This window comes from Castanea sativa, chromosome 1 (assembly GCF_040712315.1).
Source record: "Castanea sativa cultivar Marrone di Chiusa Pesio chromosome 1, ASM4071231v1".
In the NCBI taxonomy this organism is placed as follows: domain Eukaryota; kingdom Viridiplantae; phylum Streptophyta; class Magnoliopsida; order Fagales; family Fagaceae; genus Castanea; species Castanea sativa.
The window spans coordinates 54,784,209-54,803,116 of NC_134013.1; the positions used below are offsets into that span (position 1 = coordinate 54,784,209).

Here is an 18,908-nt window from a genome sequence, read left to right on the forward strand (position 1 = left end):
CTTAAACAGTAATATAAGTAAACAATATTACTAAAACAACGTTACCAAATGGGTCTGTATCACTACCTCCAAGTTCCAAGGAAGTTATTGCTATACGGCTGCTTAGTACCAATCACCATTAGAAAATTACTTCCCAGTTACAAAATGATGTAATGGTGGGTAAGTATGGGTTAATGTAGGTCCAATGGTCCAAGCCCATACAGGGACTGTTCAATGTTCATTACAACTCAGGAAAGAGCAAGCTCCTTAAGAATTTAGATGTAATTGGGCTTGGAGTTCGGTCTAACTGGGGCCATAGGACTCTCTTCCTATCTGGGCTTGGTCCATGCTCCCCAATGCCACTTTCAAGCAAAGTGAGGCTGATAGTAAAGACCTATATCGGCCCATCGGAGGTCCATCCTCTCAATCCCACTCCACCCCACCCCCCCCGGCTTTTTTTTTTTTTTTTAAACACGGTGCTTAGCAGTCTAAGCAGACTTAAGCAGGCTGTACTTAGCTCTGTGAGCTAGTTTGGTAATCATCTCAACCAATCGCATTTTTTTTTTTCATTCTTGAGCTAAATAAATCAAGCTTAATCCTACTTTCTACCAAGTTAATTTATTTCCATTTTTAAGAAAATAAATAAAAAGAAATAATTTACCAAGATATGCTTTACCAACGTATTACTTGCCGACCTCAATTCTTTTTCAGCCCTATCCAAAATCGGTTAAATATGATACATGCCCATGGCCAAGCTTGCATCTAGGGGATAAAAATGGGGCGTAGAGGGCCTCAGATCATGGATGAAAAAAGTGGGATAGGAGGGGGGCAGGTTAGGTTCGAGGTGAGTTAGAATTGTTTCATTAATCCTAATAAGATGGTTTCAACATTGACGAGATAAAGATGAAACATTAAGGAAAAGAGAAACAATGAGAGTAGTAAGAGATGAGAACTAATTGTTTGTTTTGGAGATGATATACACACACATATACATTTAAGGTGGGATAGGTCAAGCGAAAAGTGTCTCCATCTTATCACCTCTTCGAGGCAGGAAAAAGCCGTGCAGAACAAGGCAGGTCAAGTGGGGTAGGGCGTTTTTTCCATTGCTTCGGATTGCAATTTTCCTAGTCCAAGTGAGGCATCTTATGAAATGAGCATCTTGCTTACGGGTAAGGCAAAAAGTATAAACTATGAACTCAACTGCACATGGATGGGGAGCATAGTTGGTTGAGTACTTGAGTAAAACAACAGGTGCTTAGGGAAAAAGGAAAAAAAAATGCTTTCAAATGAATCCAAATGGAGGGAAAGATTTCAACTTCCCTTTCCGCGACCAAAAGAGATGAGATGAGCATAATAGAATAGACAAATGGACAACAGCATCTTTGCCTTTCAGTGTCCACCCATCATTGTCCTCATTTGCTTCACCAAAATTTGGAAAAAGGAATTGGTGAAAGTGATGAATTAGATTTGAGTTTTGACAAGTTCCCACTCACAACACAAGCAACTCCCAGCTCAGGGGAGACCAGGAAGAATTGCAACAAAATTCGGTGCAAATATGGAACATTTGTTTACAAGTGTTTTACTTTTTAGTCATTCGCTTGCTCATAAAGAAGGCAAAATATGCGAACTAATAAGACCAACTTGGAAAAGGGCGGAGTGTATTTTTTCATACCACTTGAAACTTGGTGTAAAATCATAACAATAAAATTCAGAAATAATTTACTCAAAAAGAAGTGAACATATTTTTTTCATTGATATTGACTTATCGATTATAAATTTTACCACCCACATCCCATGAGAATATTTGACGCAATCAAGGGGAAAAAGAAAAGAAAGAAATAAAAAATCATAAGCGTGACTCACTAACAAATGTTGTGTGCAGCCCCCAAAACATCAAGTGGTGCTAGTAGCACCTGTTTGCATACCTAATTATCTATAGACGAGACTTTTTACTAGTGTGGCAAAATAAATGAAAAAACACTCTAATAAGCAACACCTCCACACCCTGGAAAGCACCAAGCAGGCGCCCTGTTTGCTCAATCACAAGTATTGTTCATGTATCCTCGCACGGTTCTCTTCCCACCACAATCTAGCATGCATCTCCCCAAATTTTTCCCGGCTGCATGATGCAAATTTGACAAGTATAATCAAGAGCATTCAAGTCAATACAGTTCCATATCATAATGACAAATAAAATAGGGAAAAAGGAACAACTTTTGTAGCCTCAGTTTTTTGTAAAGACTAAATTACAATGGGAAACGAAAAAGATTAGTGGAGACAGCATAATTGAGAGCAATGATAATAATGTTACAGTGCTTTGATATCTGATAATTGTGTTCATGATATGTTTGAAATTCAAGTTATAATTGGCAATTTGTGGAACCTTAATTAAAGCCTTAATAAGTTAATATCATGCTTGGAGATTATGTCCAAGTCTAATAAAATCCATAGAAGACCCAGTTCTAGGGCATTACAATGGATGTAAACTTCAGGAAATTCGCTTTGATGGGCCACAATGCCCAAAGCAGATCATTTGTGGTCTGGCAACCCCAAGTTTATGAGAGACAAGCTATGAGTAAGGGAGGCAAGTATACACGGCTAGATTTTGACCCCTTTTGGGGTATAGGTTATGACCCACCAATTTTTGCATTTGCACTTTTGGCTTGGAACATTGTAAGCATCTGACATACAGATTGCTAAGGGATTGAACTACCAGATGAACATTTAACTACTCTGCACTCTATCAGATAGCTGCAAGATTATCAAGAGTTAAAACCGGGCCACATCGTATGTTCCTAAATCCTAAGGGACTTTCAATCTGTCCTAAGAGTTGTCAAGAAGCTTACCTGAATCTGACTCGTCTGAGCTCCCTTTTTCCACCTGGCAATGCTCTAATTGTGATATAAACCCCTGGTTCATCTTGTTCAACCCACTCACTCTCAAGATCACTAGCATTGCTTATGGACAGCTCCCCTGAGCGATCTGCCTCTCTAGAAGAGCTACTTCTTATTGAAGCATCCATTGATGAAGTCTCTGTCTTGGCACCACTGATGCTGGAAAGTTTTGGAGTTGAGGCGAGACCACCTGAGTCATAGTAATGTCGGGATTGCATCGAATGTTGTTCAAGTGAATCTGAGGATGAGTACCCCATTCCCAACCCTGTCGGACGATACAAGTTACGTGGTAAGCGTTCTCTTGTCAGTGGGGGTGTTACAGGGCTATCTTCTGCAGACTCCATCTTTAAGCTTTGCTATAGTAGAGAAGAATTACATCATTAGTGCAAAACAAAATTGACATAAAGAAAAAAAAATTAGAGTAGGCTAAAATTCATAAATTCATCATTTCTGGGCCAGGGCCACGTATGAGAAAATTTGATTCTATGAAAAAAGTTTATTGCTCTAGCATATTTACGTTTGTGGTCGAATGGAAAAACGTTTCAACCAATTGATGCAAATTAGATAATAATATCCAATGTCAATACACTTAAATTTTAGCAGTATAATGTGCATCCATAATGTTCTTGATTATCCTTGATGATATATCTAACACTTAATTAGGTTCATAGCTGACCTCATCTTCAGATCTTGGCGGGGTTGGAAGTGGGAAAGCTTGGCGGTTGAATCTCTGGACATTGTACAGTTCCATAACCCGGTCATAGTTCTCCGCCCACCACCTTTGTGCTTGCCATTTGTTAAACATGTCTCGACTAATCATAGAAAATAACCACAATTCAAAATTCTAGAATTATGAAAAAACGTTACAAGAATTGAGCAACAGTGGCCATGGCACATGGAAAGTGTCATTCATTTTATACAGTACAGATCAGTTTTGTAGATTTATAGAGAAAGTAATGCAAGTTTGTTTTTTATTTCCACTTTCACGTAATAATACTCTTACATCTTACAAACATGTAATCAAGTTCCTTACCTACTATAATTAGTCCGCATGCCTAATGCTTAAAAAAGCCTTGAACCAATTCCATTATTATATTAAATAATTGTTGGTTATAGTCTTAAAAGAACTGTAGTCAATAATGTTAGGCCACTAAACTGATTCACACTTACATTTTTTTGACAAAAGGAACTCGAGAATAATTAAACGCAAAGACTGAAAAATTGATGCAAGTAATAAAGTAGTTCTTTATGGTGAGAAACATTGACCTTACGTTAGGGGGGTGTCATACTATAAAAAAAAAAATTAAAAAAAAAAAAAACAGGTGAGGTCCACAGTCAATCAATTCTGACTACATCGCAAAACCAATCAAAGCATATAACATCATTAAGATGGCTTAATTGGTATCAAATTCATGTTAAAGTCAATCCATGGAGTATTAATGAGAAAGGAACTATTAACCCAAAGTAAATACCGCATCCACTGAGTCTGAGAGTGCACTAATGAGTCAAATATCTCATGAAGGAAGGACAAACAATTCAAACCCCCACTCCATTTGTTGTCTCCTAGATGAAAAGAGAGCAAAGGGACCATGACTTAAAAGCTTACGTAACACTGCCCTTGTTAGTAGCCAACATATTCTTACTAGAACCTCATGTTTTTGTCTTCTACTATGTTATGTAGGAGTAGTTTTGGCGTTTTGGGAGTGGTAGATGAAGAAGTGGTAATTCCAAGTTCTTAGAAGTTGTAATAACACAACAACATGAAATGACAAAAGAATGGTCAGGATAAAGACAAAGCCACGGAGAATCAGGAAGGCGTGAAGGAATTTGAAAAAGAAAGGGAAGTGGCTTCTCCCGACACCACGACAATACTCAGTGAAAAAGGTAGCCAACACAATCAAATTTGTCCCACCACCACTACAACTAGTCACAATGACTTCTACTTTTGGACTTTCTCCCCGATTGCTTTTCTTAAGGGCGTGAAAATTACTGTCAAAGTGTTGCCCGGGCCCCCACCTAAATTCTTCGAATGAACAGAGCCTTTCTAAGGTGGTGTTTGGACCCTCCAAAATTTGTGTGTTCACATTTTGATGAAGACAAAAAACAAAAGGGGGCACAAATCAGGCTTTCAATCCCCATAGTAGGACAAACATTCGAGCTTTCATGCCAGTTTGCCCACAACTTAAATTTTATCAATCAAAATTTTTTTTTTTTTTTGTTTTTTGATAATTGGATAGGTAAGGAAGGACAATCTAAATTCTGTTGGAAACATAAAAAAAATAAATCAACTAATTAAACTTAAAAAACTCTTGGTAGAAAAAAAAAATCTTTAGCAATTATATTATCTAAAAAATATTAAAATAACTCATCTTATCGAGCTTATAGAAACCACATAATCTCTAATTGCATTTTAGTTTAGATACCAATAAACTCCAATTCAAATCACACTTCCTCCTCTCACAGCATTGTGTGGGTGAAATTGTGGACTAGATGATAAAAAAATTCAAAAAAAAAAAAAAAACTGTAACTTGCCAAAAATAAAAACCCCAAAATGCCTAGATGATAAAAATAAAACCCTTCCACTTTTATTTCTTTATTAATAGTTTGGTAATTAAGATGTACTTAAAAAATAAAAAAGAGGGAAGATTGAACAAAAATAGTCTATAAAAACAAGAAAAAAAACAAAACAAAACAAAACAGAAAAAAAAAAAAAAAAAAAACACCTATTAAGAGATTAAAGAATGGCTTGCTCTCTAGCACTACATGACCAAGGTTTAAAACAAAGATTTTGTTAATAGTTGCTTTAAATGCATTTGTTAGTAAATCAATTTAAGAAAGTTTTTATAAAAAAAATTAACTTTTTAATAGTTTTTTTAATTTTTCATAAGACTGGTATCAAAATTTTCCTAAAATTATTCATTAACAAATATTCTAAACATACTTTTTAACCAAACCCTTAAACCAAATATTCCACAAAAAGAATTTATTTCCATAAAGCCAAAAAAAAAAAAGCATTTAGAAGCATCCAAACATCTCCTAATTTTAACTAAACAGAATGATTGAATTACTATATATTAAAAAAAAAAATTTAATATATCTACTAAAACATCCCCCAAGTCTGACGTGTACACCCACCAAGAGGACCACTTATACATATTCTATTTATTAATATCAATCACTAGTCACACACTACAGAGTTGGCAAATACCATGATGATGGCAAAACAGTAAATTACACGCTAAAATCAGGATCGCCGTCCGATCAGAATCAATCAACAAAATACCCAATCACGTTGATTAAATTAAAAAAAAATCATGACCGTTCAAACATTAAGAAAACAATGAATTGGTGGTGTTAGTGGGACCTACCTGAAGCGTATCCTCTTGAGATCGTTCCCGCCACGCGGAAGCGAGACGAAGGTGATGAGCACGCCGGGCTCCACCTGAGCCACCCACTCCTTCGGCTCGCTCTCCTCCACGAACAGCACCACCGGTTCGACTCGGCGCCCACTCGCCGAACTCGGCGTCCCTTCTCCGCTCGAGCTCGATATCCCTTTCAGCCTCGCCTCCATCTCCTTCCCCCAAACCCTCGTCCCCGAGTTCGAGCTCCCCGTCCTCTTGTACGACCACCGGAACTTCTCCGATTCCGCGTCCGACTCGCCCGTCACCCTGAGTCGACTCTGCCCCTGACTCGCCGCCGTCGTCGACGTCGGCGGCCCCGTGCACGGGCTACAGTTCCTGTACGCCCCTGACGCCTTCAACGCCATGTCCTTAAGCTGCGAAAAACAAAAAGAAAATGACGGAATTGCCCCCCTCGCAATTAGAGCCAGTTACTGAAATTGCCTAGGTTTGGTTTAAGCGCTTTTATACAGTACCTGAGAAGTGAGGGATTTGATAGCTTGAGTTTTGGTGCCGGGAGTGTTGGTGGAGTCGGATTCTTCTGGTTGACTCAGTGAGTCATCCCCGAGTTTCTTAGGACGAGCTATACACGTCAGCATTCTTTCTCTGCGATTCATAAAACAGAATTCACATTCGGATCAGAATTCTCTACATTGCAGAAAGAAAGAAACGGTGCGTACAAAGAGACAGTAAAGTTAGTAAATATTACACGCTTACGCAATGAGAAGAAGAATAAAAAAAACAAACCTGAGGAGCGGTTAGTCTGTTTTGTTTGTACCGGATTATGCAATAAGAGCTCAGCTTTAAATGCTACCTGAAATGACGCTATCAGAGATTCTCTGAAGTCTGAACAGATTAAAAATACTAATAATAATAATGGAAGGGAATTACTATTAATTTTAAATAAAAAATGGTTGGAGTTAATGGTTTGAGAATTTTTAGTGACAGAGATTTTTGGTTTTGGTGGGAAGGGTTTGGTTTTGCCTTGAGAAATGGTGGTAATGGCTGGGCTATAATGGTAAGCTTTGGGTGTGTGTTTTCATTTCAGTGACTGTTGAGTGTGTGTGTGTGTGTGTGTGACGTGCTACCGGGCGTTTACCTGCTATCAGGTGTACGGAATGGGTGTTCCTTGGTGTTGTGGGAACGGGCTAGATCGGTGGTGGGGATTGAGAAGAAAAATGCTAGTCCGAGGCATGTTGTCGAATACTTTGATTGTTAATGACAGTTCGGAGTGGCTGAAGATTATAAAATGGGAAATTGGATACGGCCCACTGGGCCATAACGTGGGCTTTTTGGTTTGCCTCTTTTTGGCTGATATGATTAAGGAACAAATTACTGTGCAGAATCTTCTGTTTCTCTTTAATTGATTTGTTTAGCATAATTGTAAATTATATTTACTGTGCTTAATTTCAATGTATTTTGTATTTTATGAGTGGAACAATCAATAGGAGCATAGTTAGTCAATAAAGATAATTGTTAGTGTGTTTGGAACAAAGAAATGGGAAACGATAGTGGAGAGAAAAGTGATCGGCATATACTAAAATTTAGTAGATTATAGTTATCTTTTATTTTGTCTCCTCTGCGCTATTCTCATTTCCTTTATTCAAATATAGGGTAAGGTGTTCGATGATTTACCAAAGATATATTTTAGTACCAAGTACTCTGCCCATAGGAGTCTTTCCCACGAATCACAACGAAGAGACATGCATGTGTGCCAATACCCAAATATAACAACATCACAATTATGGCATGTGAATATGCCTCACCGTGGCACTGGCATTGTATAGTACCGAGTGCCGACGTTTTGTTTGCATGAAACATTGCCCATCGCCAACAAAACTTAAATATTTATATTGTACCACCTCTTTCCTTTTCTTGATAAAATTGAGAAAATGTTATAATGAAGAATTGACTTGCTTGTGTCATGGTTTTTTAACCTTTGTTTTTCTCTTTATCAAACGATGTTTTTTCCACAAAAAAATACGAGTGACTTTGTGTGTGAACTTTCTACAAGTGTTCAAGCTTGAGCATTAGCATTGGAGGCGTATAAACCCCCAGTTGCTATTTTACTAACTAAGACACTAAAAAAGGGCTTTATATTATTTTAATGGAGAGAGAGAGAGAGAGAGAGAGAGAGAGAGAGAAGAAAAGATGGAAGAAAAGAGATGGTAGAGAACAGAAAAAATTGATTTGTTTATATTATTTGTTGGTATAGCTTATTTTATTTTAATAAATTGCATATAAAAATAGAAATTGAAATATTAGGTGAATTATAAAATAAAATGGTAAAAAAATAAATAAAGTTAGTGCATTTTCCTTTTACTAATAATTTTATCCATGTACAACGTACTACAAAAGTCCACATCACTAAATCTTATTGGTTTTATAGTAGTTTACTTTAGATGAGTAGGCTCTTTCCTCTCACTTTTTTTTTTAAACAAATAATTTATATATATTTTTTATTCTCGCCCCAATAGCTTGTCGTTGAAATTATAGACTATTTTAGACACGACCCAAATTTGGGGTTATGCATACCCGTGCAAAAAGCATTGTGATCTATCAGATATTGAAGAGCTAATCCAACTTGCAGTTATCATTTTTCCATTATTCCAAGGTATCGCACGCTATTGCAATGTCTTTAAAAATTAAATGAAGAAATAAGACAAAAGACAATCTTAAGGAACCAGAGAAGGCTTTACTTGTTTGACGACAGCATTAAGATTTTGTTTGCATATTATTGGCAAAGGTTATGTCAATAATTTAGTAAGATACTATATAAGATGGTCTTTCACCAAGAATTATAGGGTTCGATCAAATGCGAGTTTGATTTGCTTGAGTCTACGCTTACCCCACTAAATGAGACTATAAAAGTGAATGAAAGGTTTATGTTAGTTTATTTCAAAGTGCAAATCATGTAATGTTATGCGATTATTAAGTATTCTTCCAACTGCTAAGTCATACACTGATTAGTGTTGTTTATATAACGAATTTGGCATAACCTAATTATATGGTATCAAAATCTATAGAAAAGAATCCCTTAATTACTTTTCTTCTATTTGATGAGCAATATATGAATTTTATAAAATGGATACCAGACAAGAGAACCCTTCTAGTCTATGGACCTACTAACGTAAGTCTTAAAAAGAATATATTATAGGTTGGAGTAAAAGTAGGCATTGCTATGGAACCCAATGTTATAAAATGCGCAACAAAGTTTGCAGTATCAAGTATTTGGCTAGTTCCCCTTTTTTAAATATTTGTCTAGTCTTTTTAAAGAATCAGAGGTACAAACAATAACATTATTATCCAAAGCATTTTCCTTAAATAAATGGAAATTAACTAGTAATGGGTTGGGCTCTAACTATGAGGAACAATGCTGGCCATAGTCCCAATCGTGTAGCAATATTATATTGTCTTTGTCTATGTTCCAAACCCAAATTTATGATAATCCATAGATGTGCTAAACCCACCCCACATGTTACCTTCATCTTTTTTTCTTTTTCTTTTTTAATTTGAAACCCACCATATTGGTTTTTCAAGTGAATAAAACAAATGAACCAATAGTTGGTTGGCCTCCAATCTTGAAGATCATGGTTGACCACAATTGTATCACCATTGATTTATTATGTTGTGCTGACAGAGTCTCCTATTACCAAAACAGAAAAAAAAAAAGCGAAAATACACTTTTAGGCCCTACATTTTGGGCCAATTCTCATTTTAGTCCCAAAATTAATTTTGTTACTAATGTCATCTCTAAAAAAAGAAAATCTTTTTTAAAATGGTCTTTGCCGTAAGCCAACCAACGGAAAAATCCTACGTGTATAACGAAATGCCCTACTTGTTGACATGGCACTGATGTGGCCATTAAAATATTATTAAAAATGATTATTTGGCATTTTTAAATGCCATATCAGCATTTAAATTAATAAAAAAAGCCACATGTATTTAAACTAAATTAGAAAACAAACCTTAAATCTAATTAAAAAACAAACTTTTAATTTCTTAATTTTAATTTAAACTGAAAATACAAATTTGATTTAAACTGAAATTTTAATTTCTCAATTCTCAGTTTTAAAATTTTTTTATTACAATCCTTTGCACCAAACCCCATTCCCAACCCCACGAACCCAAGTTACCCAACCCAACATCAACATCACAACATCAATTTAATCCTTCTCTCTACCCATTCTTCTCTCACTCTCTGTCTCTTAGATTTCTCTTTGATCTGCTCCATACCCAGACACCCATGGCCAAAGACACCAAGCTCCGAACTCAGAAGCCCATGGCTAAAGCGGAAGAGAGAGCTGTGGCGGGCTTGTCGAAGACCTTTTTGGCGAAGTTAGCATTGTTGACAGAAGAGAAGAACCTTCCTCTAGCTCCATTTCGGTTGGTGGCGGAAGCACCGGACCGTCGAAGTTGAAAACGCCGTCGTCGATGCCGATGCCGATGTCATTTTCACCGAAACCACCGTAACCGTTCTCGTTCCCATTTCCATTATCCACGCGGATCGGGTTGAACAAAGATTGGGAGTAGCCAGGGTTTGGATCCTCAAATCCGTAGATCTCAGGCGATGCGGAGGCGTGGTCGATGGCTACGTCACCATCAGCTGGAAATCCCCCGGATGGGAAGCTAGAGTAAGAGGCATAGCCTTCGCCAATCTAGGTCTGTGTTTGTTGTTTGATCTCTGTTTCTTTTTTCATTTGTGTTGTTGTGATTTGGGTCTGTGTTTGATCTCTATTTTTGATTTGGGTCTATGTTTATGTTTGACCTCTGGTTTTTTTTTTTCGTTCGTGTTGTTGTGATTTGGGTTTGAGTTATTGGTTGTTGGGTTTGTTTTCTTGTAATCTGGGTTTGAGTTCTTCCTGGGTTTGATTGGGAAGAATAGGAAGAACAAGTTGTTTTTTTTAATTAAATTAGATTTAAGGTTTTTTTTATAAAAAAGTAATTTCTTTTTTTATATAAATTTTATGACGTGGCTTTGTTTAAAAAAATTAAAATGCTGACATGTCATTTAAAATGCCAAATAATATTTTTTAATAATATTTTTAATGGCCACGTCAGCGCCATGTCAGCAAGCAGGGCATTCCGTTAGACACGTAAGATTTTTCCGTTGGTTGGCTCACGGCAAGGACCATTTTAAAAATGATTTTCTTTTTTTAGGGATGACATTAGTAACGAAATCAATTTTGGGACCAAAATGAGAATTAACCCAAAATGTAGGGACCAAAAGTGCATTTTCGCCCAAAAAAAAACAAGGAGTCTGAGTTTCAAATCCAAATTTGTGGGCTTAGCCAGTTAGCCCACAGTTTTGCTAATTGCCGTAACCTCCACAAAAGCACAAACCATACCCTCATTTTGATTTTAATATGCCATTGAGAATCAAACTTGCACATTTTTGAAACAATTACTTTTCATAAAGAAGAAAAGCTTTCTCAAATTAGGAGCATCTACCGACCTAATGAAAGACCCTCATAGGGTTAGGATAGGATGAAACAACAAGTTTTAGTAAAATGCTTTTTCATTTTTAAACAAATAAGAAAGTTGTTAACAAAAAATTATTAACAAGTTGTGTTACGTGTAAATGTAATGAACTTCCTCATATTGTTATTGTAGGGAAGAAAAGCCCAGATAAGGATGTTGGGCCATGAGCCGCGTCCGAGGACGTCAGATAGTCCAAGGACATATAAGTATTGACGAATATAGGAAGGTTATTGAGTCAAAGAGGAGGACGAGTCACAGTGAACAAGTGATGTTATCCGAGGAGCTACCCCTCCTCGGCCAGTAGACTAGCGGCCCGAAGTGCGACCACCCATCAAGCCCTAGACAATGGGTAACCATGCTTGGAAGGATAAGTTTCAGTGAGAGGTGAGTCACCAAAGAGATGAAAAATATCTGGGTATAAAGCTGCTACCACCACATTGAATGCTTTGTATCTAACTTCCTGACCGCATTAATGTGGAAGTGATACATGAACAGTAGTTCCCAACCTTACAGCTACTACAAAGACTTTAGGAAGTTGCTGATGGGATAAGTATCAAGAAGATAAGCAATCTAATCTACACATGGAGGGCTGGGATGAAAGAAGAGAAGGACATATAAAAGGGAAGAGCCCCATGACCAGAGGGGGCATCTAAGACTGAAGAAGGAAAAGGTATTGTGTAATTAAGGATTTGAACATTTGTATAAGTCGAAGATATATATATATATATGTATGAACAAACCTTCCTCCGACCCGACCGATGAGCCTTTTTCTTTGTCCAAATTGTTTATCTCGTTTAGTCTGATATTAATTAACCCATCACATAACTCATTGAACATTCATTATCAAGCTCACTCTCTAACAAATTCATTATATTGGGCTCTTTGGGCCATTGTCCATTTCATTTGGGCTGTGAAGCAAATCGTGTCCTTACAATTAACGTCGTCTGTGGGAATTTGAACATCCTTGAGCTTGTTCAATCATGGTGGATTCAGGGCCAAACTGTGAGTAGTCTGGAGGATCCCAACTTCGAGATTAGTTCCTTAATCTTGAACGAATGAGGGATCGCGAAGTTAGTGTACACACCACTCACACTAGTAGGAGCCATTCTAGGAGTAGTAGTCATGTGTCTCATGAAGAAGATACCAAAAACATGTAGTTGGAGATTGATCACTTAAGAAGGAAGCTGCGTTGTAAGCAAAGAAAGGACTCCTTCAAGCTTGGGGTCTCAGTCTGATGATGATGATAGTTATAAGCTCAAATCAAGGACGCCCCACAGTGAGTCTTTCTCTTGTGATGAGGATCGCCATCATAGGCGAAGGAGCAGAAGCCCGGCCTATAGGGGCTTAGGAAATGATGCTATAAGTAGGGCCTTGCGCTTAATTTCAAAATCACCGTTTTCAAGGAGGATTGAGAAGGGAAAACTTCCTCGACGATTTATCCAGCCAACGTTTACCATGTTTTGTGGAAGGACGGATCCAGTGGAACATGTTAGTCATTTTAACTAGAGAATGGTTGTCCACTCCTAGAATGAGGCCTTGATGTGCAAGATTTTCCCATCTAGTTTGGGACCGATGGCGATAAGGTGGTTTGATGGGTCGGCGGAAGGATCAATTGGCTCTTTTCAAGAACTTATCAAAGCCTTTGGGGCCCGGTTTGTCACCTGCAGTAGGGTGCCCCGCCCCTTGGATTCCTTATTGTCTAAGACTATACTATAGAGGGAAACCTTGAAGACATACTCAGATAGATACTGAGAGATGTTAAATGAGATAAGGGAAAATTTTGATGATGTAGCAATGAGGACATTTAAGGTCGGCCTACCTAAAGTGTGCGTCAACTAATGGACCGAATTGATAAATATAAACAGGCTAAGGAGGATCAGCAACTAGGAAAGCGAAGGCAAAGGTAGTTCCCCAAGACCAAAGAGATTTCAGGCCAAAGAGGTATAACAATAATCGACCCAGGAGAGATTTTACTGGACATGCCGAGCCTGCTGCTACCCAGGTAATCAACACAGTGTTTAGGGAGCCTGTACACCAAATCTTGGAGAAAATAAAGGATGAGCCATATTTTAAGTGGCCAAATAAGATGGGAGGAGACCCCATGAAGCGTAATCGAAGTCTTCATTGCTAGTATCATCAAGACCAAGGACACACTACAGAGGATTGTAGGACTTTACGTGACCACCTAGAACAGCTGGTCAGGATTGGGAAATTGAGGCAATTCCTGTATCAGCCCACTAGGCAGGGAGGCCAGGTTGAGTCAGCACACTAGAGGGATGCTTCCTCGAGACCACCCCTGGAAACAATCAGTGTCATCCTCGCTGCCCCAGGACAGACTGGCTCGTTCCCATTAAAGGTTATGTCTGTGGTAAGGTCATAGAAGGAGGATTTGATCCCTGACTCTAAGAGGGGAAAAATGGAGGTCCGACCAGCTTTTAGCTTTAAGCTTCTCTGACGAGAATAAAGTTGGAACCCTTCAACCACATGATGATACCCTAGTGGTTACCCTCTAGATAGGAGGGTATGATGTGAAGAGAGTCTTGGTAGATCAAGGTAGTGGCGCAAAAATCATGTATCCTGACCTGTACAAGGGGCTTAAGTTGAAACTTGAGGATCTAGTCAGCTATAATTCCCCTCTAGTGGGGTTTGATGGGAAGACAGTTATCCCAAAAGGCGAGATCAGATTACTTGTTCAAGCAGAGTCAGAAGTTGTGGGGGTGGATTTTATTATGGCAGATGCATATTCTCCCTATACTACTATCATGGCAAGGCCTTGGCTTCATGCCATGGGGGCTGTTTCTTCCACATTTCACTTAAAGGTGAAGTATCCTTCAGGAAACCAGGTGGTGGAACTGGTTGGAAGTCAGGCTATGGCCAAACAATGCTTGGTTGCGACAATTAGACATCAATCAGAGGGTGGAGTCTCGACCACCACAGTAAGGGATTTGTAGCAACCAAAGAAAACAGTGATGTCCTCTGACGATGTGGTGGAGGGTGCCAAGTGCAAAAAGCTGGAAAGAATCACCGTTGATGACAATGAGGAAAATTACTTTCAAGTGGGAGTTCAATTGCCTCATCGGGAAAAGGAAGAGTTGGTTGTTTTCCTCATAAAGAATGTAGATATGTTTGCATGGAGTGCATATGAAGCTCTGGGGGTGGATCCAGATTTCATTTGTCATCATCTGAATGTTAATCCTTCTGTTACCCCTAAAAAACAACAACATCAGCGCTCTTCTAAAGAGCACTCTAATGCTGTCAAAGAGGAGGTGGTGAAGCTTAAACGCACAGGGGCAATAAAAGAGGTTTTTCACCCATAGTGGTTGCCCAATACTGTGGTAGTAAAGAAGAAAAATGGAAAATGACGAGTGTGTGTGGACTTCACAGATTTGAACAAAATTTGCCCCAAAGATCCCTTCCTGATACCTCGGATAGACTAGTTAGTGGATACAACGGTTGGTCATCCTCAAATGAGCTTTTTGGATGCCTTTCAGGAGTACCATCAGATACCATTAACTCTGGCTGACCAGGAGAAAACTGTTTTTTTAATGCCCATTGGGAACTATCACTATAAGGTGATGCCATTTGGGTGAAAGAATGCTGGGTCTACTTATCAGAGGATGATGATTAGTATGTTTAAACCTCAGCTTGGTAAGAATATTGAAGTCTACATAAGTTACGCCTTAATGCTTCTAAATGTTCCTTTGGTGTCAGTTTAGGCAAATTTTTGGGCCACATGGTCACCCATCGAGGAATTGAAATTAACCTGATCAAATTAAGGCAATTAATGGTTTACAATCTCCTTGGAATCCCAAAGAGGTCCAAAAGTTTACAGGAATGACTACAGCCTTGAATAAATTTATCTCTCGGTCTGCAGATAGGTGTAGGCCTTTCTTCCAGCTTTTGCACAAGTGGAAAGGGTTTGAGTGGAATGAAGAATGCGCCCTAGCCTTTCAACAGTTGAAGGAATGTCTGTCTAGGCCACCCATTATGTCCCAACCCAAGGAGGAAGAGGTCTTGTTTGCCTACATTGTTGTGGCTTCTCATGCAGTCAATTTGGTGTTGGTGAGGGTAGAAAACGGAGTACAGCGGCCAGTCTATTATGTGAGCAAGTCATTGCACGAAGCAAAAGTTCGTTATTTACCTTTGGAGAAGGCTATCTTAGTCGTGGTTCATATTACACGGAAACTCCCTCACTATTTTCAAGCTCATACAGTGGTAGTTTTAACTCAACTCCCTCTGTAGTTGTTGCTCCGAAAGGCTGATTATACGAGAAGAATTTTCAAATGGAGGGACGATTTTGGGGGCATTTGACATCAAATATATTCCTCGGACCTCCATTAAACGGCAAGTTCCTGCAGATTTGGTGGCAGAGTTTACTGAGTTTCCGGTAAGGGCAGAGGACGAGGAGCAAACCTCAGAGGGGAAGCAGATTAAGGTCATTTCTCTACAAGGGCCTTCATCTTAGAAGTTGAATGTTGATGGGGCGGCAAATCAAAGGGGATCTAGAGTGGGGCTAGTTGTAGTGTCCCCAGACAAGATCACCATTGAGAAATCTATAAGGTTAGGCTTCTCGACCACAAACAATGAGCCCAAGTATGAGGCTTTACTAATCGAAATTGCTATGGTCCAGAAGATGGGAGAAAAAGTTGTGGAAGTGTTCTCAAATTCAAGATTGGTTGTAGGTCAAGTAAAGGGAAAGTTGGAAGCTAAGGATTTAAGAATGTAGGGATATTTGAATCAAGCTCGACGGTTGTAATCAAGTTTTAAGTTTTTCGGTATACAACAAATCCTAAGAAGCAGAAACACACATACTAACCCTCTGGCTACTTTGGCAACCTCTTCTAGACAAGACCTACCTCTAGTTATACTTGTTGAAGATCTGCATACGCCTACCGACGAGAAGAAAGAGAGGGTACAGGTTCACTAGATCACGGTAGGACCTAGCTGGATGGATCCTTTGGTCCTATTTCTCAAGAAGGGTATCCTGCCTAGCGAGAAGGGGGAACCAGATAAGGTATAGAGGAAGACTTCTCGTTTCTGGTTGTCCGAGAAGCAAAAGTTGTGCAAGCGTTCCTTTTCTGGACCATACTTGCTTTATGTCCACCTTGAGGCAGTGGAACCACTTTTAGAAGAGTTGCATGAGAGGATATGTGGAAGCCATACAGAGGGCAAGTCACTATCACATAAAGCCCTCACTCAGGGCTATTGGTGGCCGAGTATGCAGAAAGAGGTACAAGAATATGTGAAAAAGTGTGATCAATGCCAAAAATTTGCTCTGAATATTAATCAGCTTGGGGGTGTGCTTATTCCTTTGTTTAGTTCATAGCCATTTGCTCAGTGGGGCTTGGATATTGTTGGACCATTTCCTAAGGCTGTGGGAAACCAAAGATGGCTTCTAGTTGGAACTAATTATTTCAAGAAATGGGTGGAAGCTGAACCATTATCCAATATTAGGGATCTGGATGCAAAGAAGTTTGTGTGGAAAAACATAGTTACTCAGTTTGGGATTCCTTACACCCTCATCTCGGATAATAGGCTTCAGTTTGATAGTAAAGCCTTTAGGAGATACTGCTGTGAGTTAGGCATTAGAAATACGTATTCAACTCTAGTTTATCCACAAGGAAATGAGCAAGCTGAACCAATTAACAAAGTCATAGTGAATGGGCTTAAAAAAATGTTAGACGAAGCAAAGGGTAGGTAGGTAGAAAAGCTACCACATGTTCTCTGGACGTATTGGACTACACCTCGTCGGTCAACAGAGGAGACACTCTTTTCAATGACTTATGAGTCAAAGGCTATAATCCATTAGAAACTGGGTTTCCAATGCTGAGGACGAGCTTATTCACCCCAGACAACAATGATGGGTTATTGGAGAAAAGCCTAGACTTAGTTGATAAACGAAGAGAAGCTGTCATGGTTCAACCAGCATATTATCAGTAGAAACTTAAGCAGGGGTATGATACAAGTGTAAGGGCAAGGCCATTGGCACCAGGTGACTTGGTATTGAGAAAGGTTGTGGGTACTATGAAGAATCCCTCGTGGGGAAAACTAGGTCCCAACTGGGAAGGACCGTATCACATCACCTTGGTAGCAGGCACAAGTGCTTAATTTTTAGAAGACTTGGATGAAAATATTGTACCATACCCTTGGAATGTAAATAACCCACGAAGGTATTACTTTTAATGAAAGGCAGTCTTGCCATTTTTTTGTTTCTAATATTATATGTAATGCTTCTTATTCATTTAAGTGTTAAACAGAATCTCGGTCATGCCTGGTTTCTCGGATCACATATCTTGAGTAAATTAATGCTTCTTACTTTTAATGAAAGGCAATCCTGTCATTTTTTTTGTTTCTAATATTATATGTAATGCTTCTTATTCATTTAAGTGTTAAACAGAACCTTGGTCATGTCTGGTTCTTCGGACCACATACCTTGGGTAAATTAATGTTTCATATTCGTTAAAGTGTTAAACAGAACATCAGCCATGTCTGGTTCCTCGGATCACATACTTTGGGTAAATTAATGCTTCATATTCATTTAAATATTAAACAGAACCTCGGTCATGACTGGTTTCTCGGACCACATATCTTGGGTAAATTAACGCTTCTTATTCGTTTAAGTATTAAACAAAACCTCGATCATGGCTGGTTTCTCGAACCACATATCTTGGGTAAATTAACGTTTCTTATTCGTTTAAGTGTTAAATAGAATGTCTGGTTCCTCGGACCACATACATTGGGTAAATTAATGCTTCTTATTTGTTTAAGTATTAAACAGAATCTCGGTCATGCCTAGTTCCTCAGACCACATACGTTGGGTAAATTAATGCTTCTTATCCGTTTAAGTATTAAATAGAACCTTAGTCATGCCTGGTTCCTCAAACCACATACCTTGAGTAAATTAATGCTTCTCTATCTCACTAAGTGTTAAAAAGAGCCTTGGTCATGTCTGGTTCCCCGAACCACATATGTTGGGTAAATTAATGCTTGACCTATCTGCAATGGATCATGAAGACTCTTGTTGCAGTGTTCTAATTGAAGAAATTTTCATGAGCATCACTTAAAGCATTTGCAAGTATATTTGTTAATTATTCTTGGGTGATAAACCTGATTTAACTAAGCTAAGTCCCTCGGACTGCATGCTTGGGACAAAGTA

General features: G+C 38.6%; 2 protein-coding genes across 3 annotated transcripts; one reads left to right on the forward strand and one right to left on the reverse strand.

Annotated features, from left to right (window-relative positions):
• Positions 1 to 1,697: 1,697 nt before the first annotated feature.
• On the reverse strand, positions 1,698 to 7,488 carry LOC142641077 (protein Brevis radix-like 4). 2 transcript variants are annotated; one of them, XM_075815460.1, is made up of 7 exons: positions 7,371 to 7,459; positions 7,019 to 7,085; positions 6,748 to 6,877; positions 6,242 to 6,648; positions 3,550 to 3,685; positions 2,826 to 3,229; positions 1,698 to 2,098 (listed from the first exon to the last, which is right to left on the reverse strand). In XM_075815460.1, exons 3-7 carry the CDS (start codon positions 6,868 to 6,870, stop codon positions 2,020 to 2,022), a joined length of 1,149 nt encoding a protein of 382 aa, XP_075671575.1. In that variant the 5' UTR covers positions 6,871 to 6,877; positions 7,019 to 7,085; positions 7,371 to 7,459; the 3' UTR covers positions 1,698 to 2,019. The 2 variants fall into 2 exon arrangements, with proteins under 2 accessions (XP_075671575.1, XP_075671566.1); XM_075815451.1 differs by having other exon boundaries at positions 7,019 to 7,488.
• An 8,098-nt stretch (positions 7,489 to 15,586) lies between these two features.
• Positions 15,587 to 17,453, forward strand: LOC142629993 (uncharacterized). The gene is made up of 2 exons (XM_075804054.1): positions 15,587 to 15,967; positions 17,091 to 17,453. The coding sequence occupies exons 1-2, from the start codon at positions 15,587 to 15,589 to the stop codon at positions 17,451 to 17,453; spliced, it is 744 nt and encodes a 247-aa protein (XP_075660169.1).
• Positions 17,454 to 18,908: the final 1,455 nt, after the last annotated feature.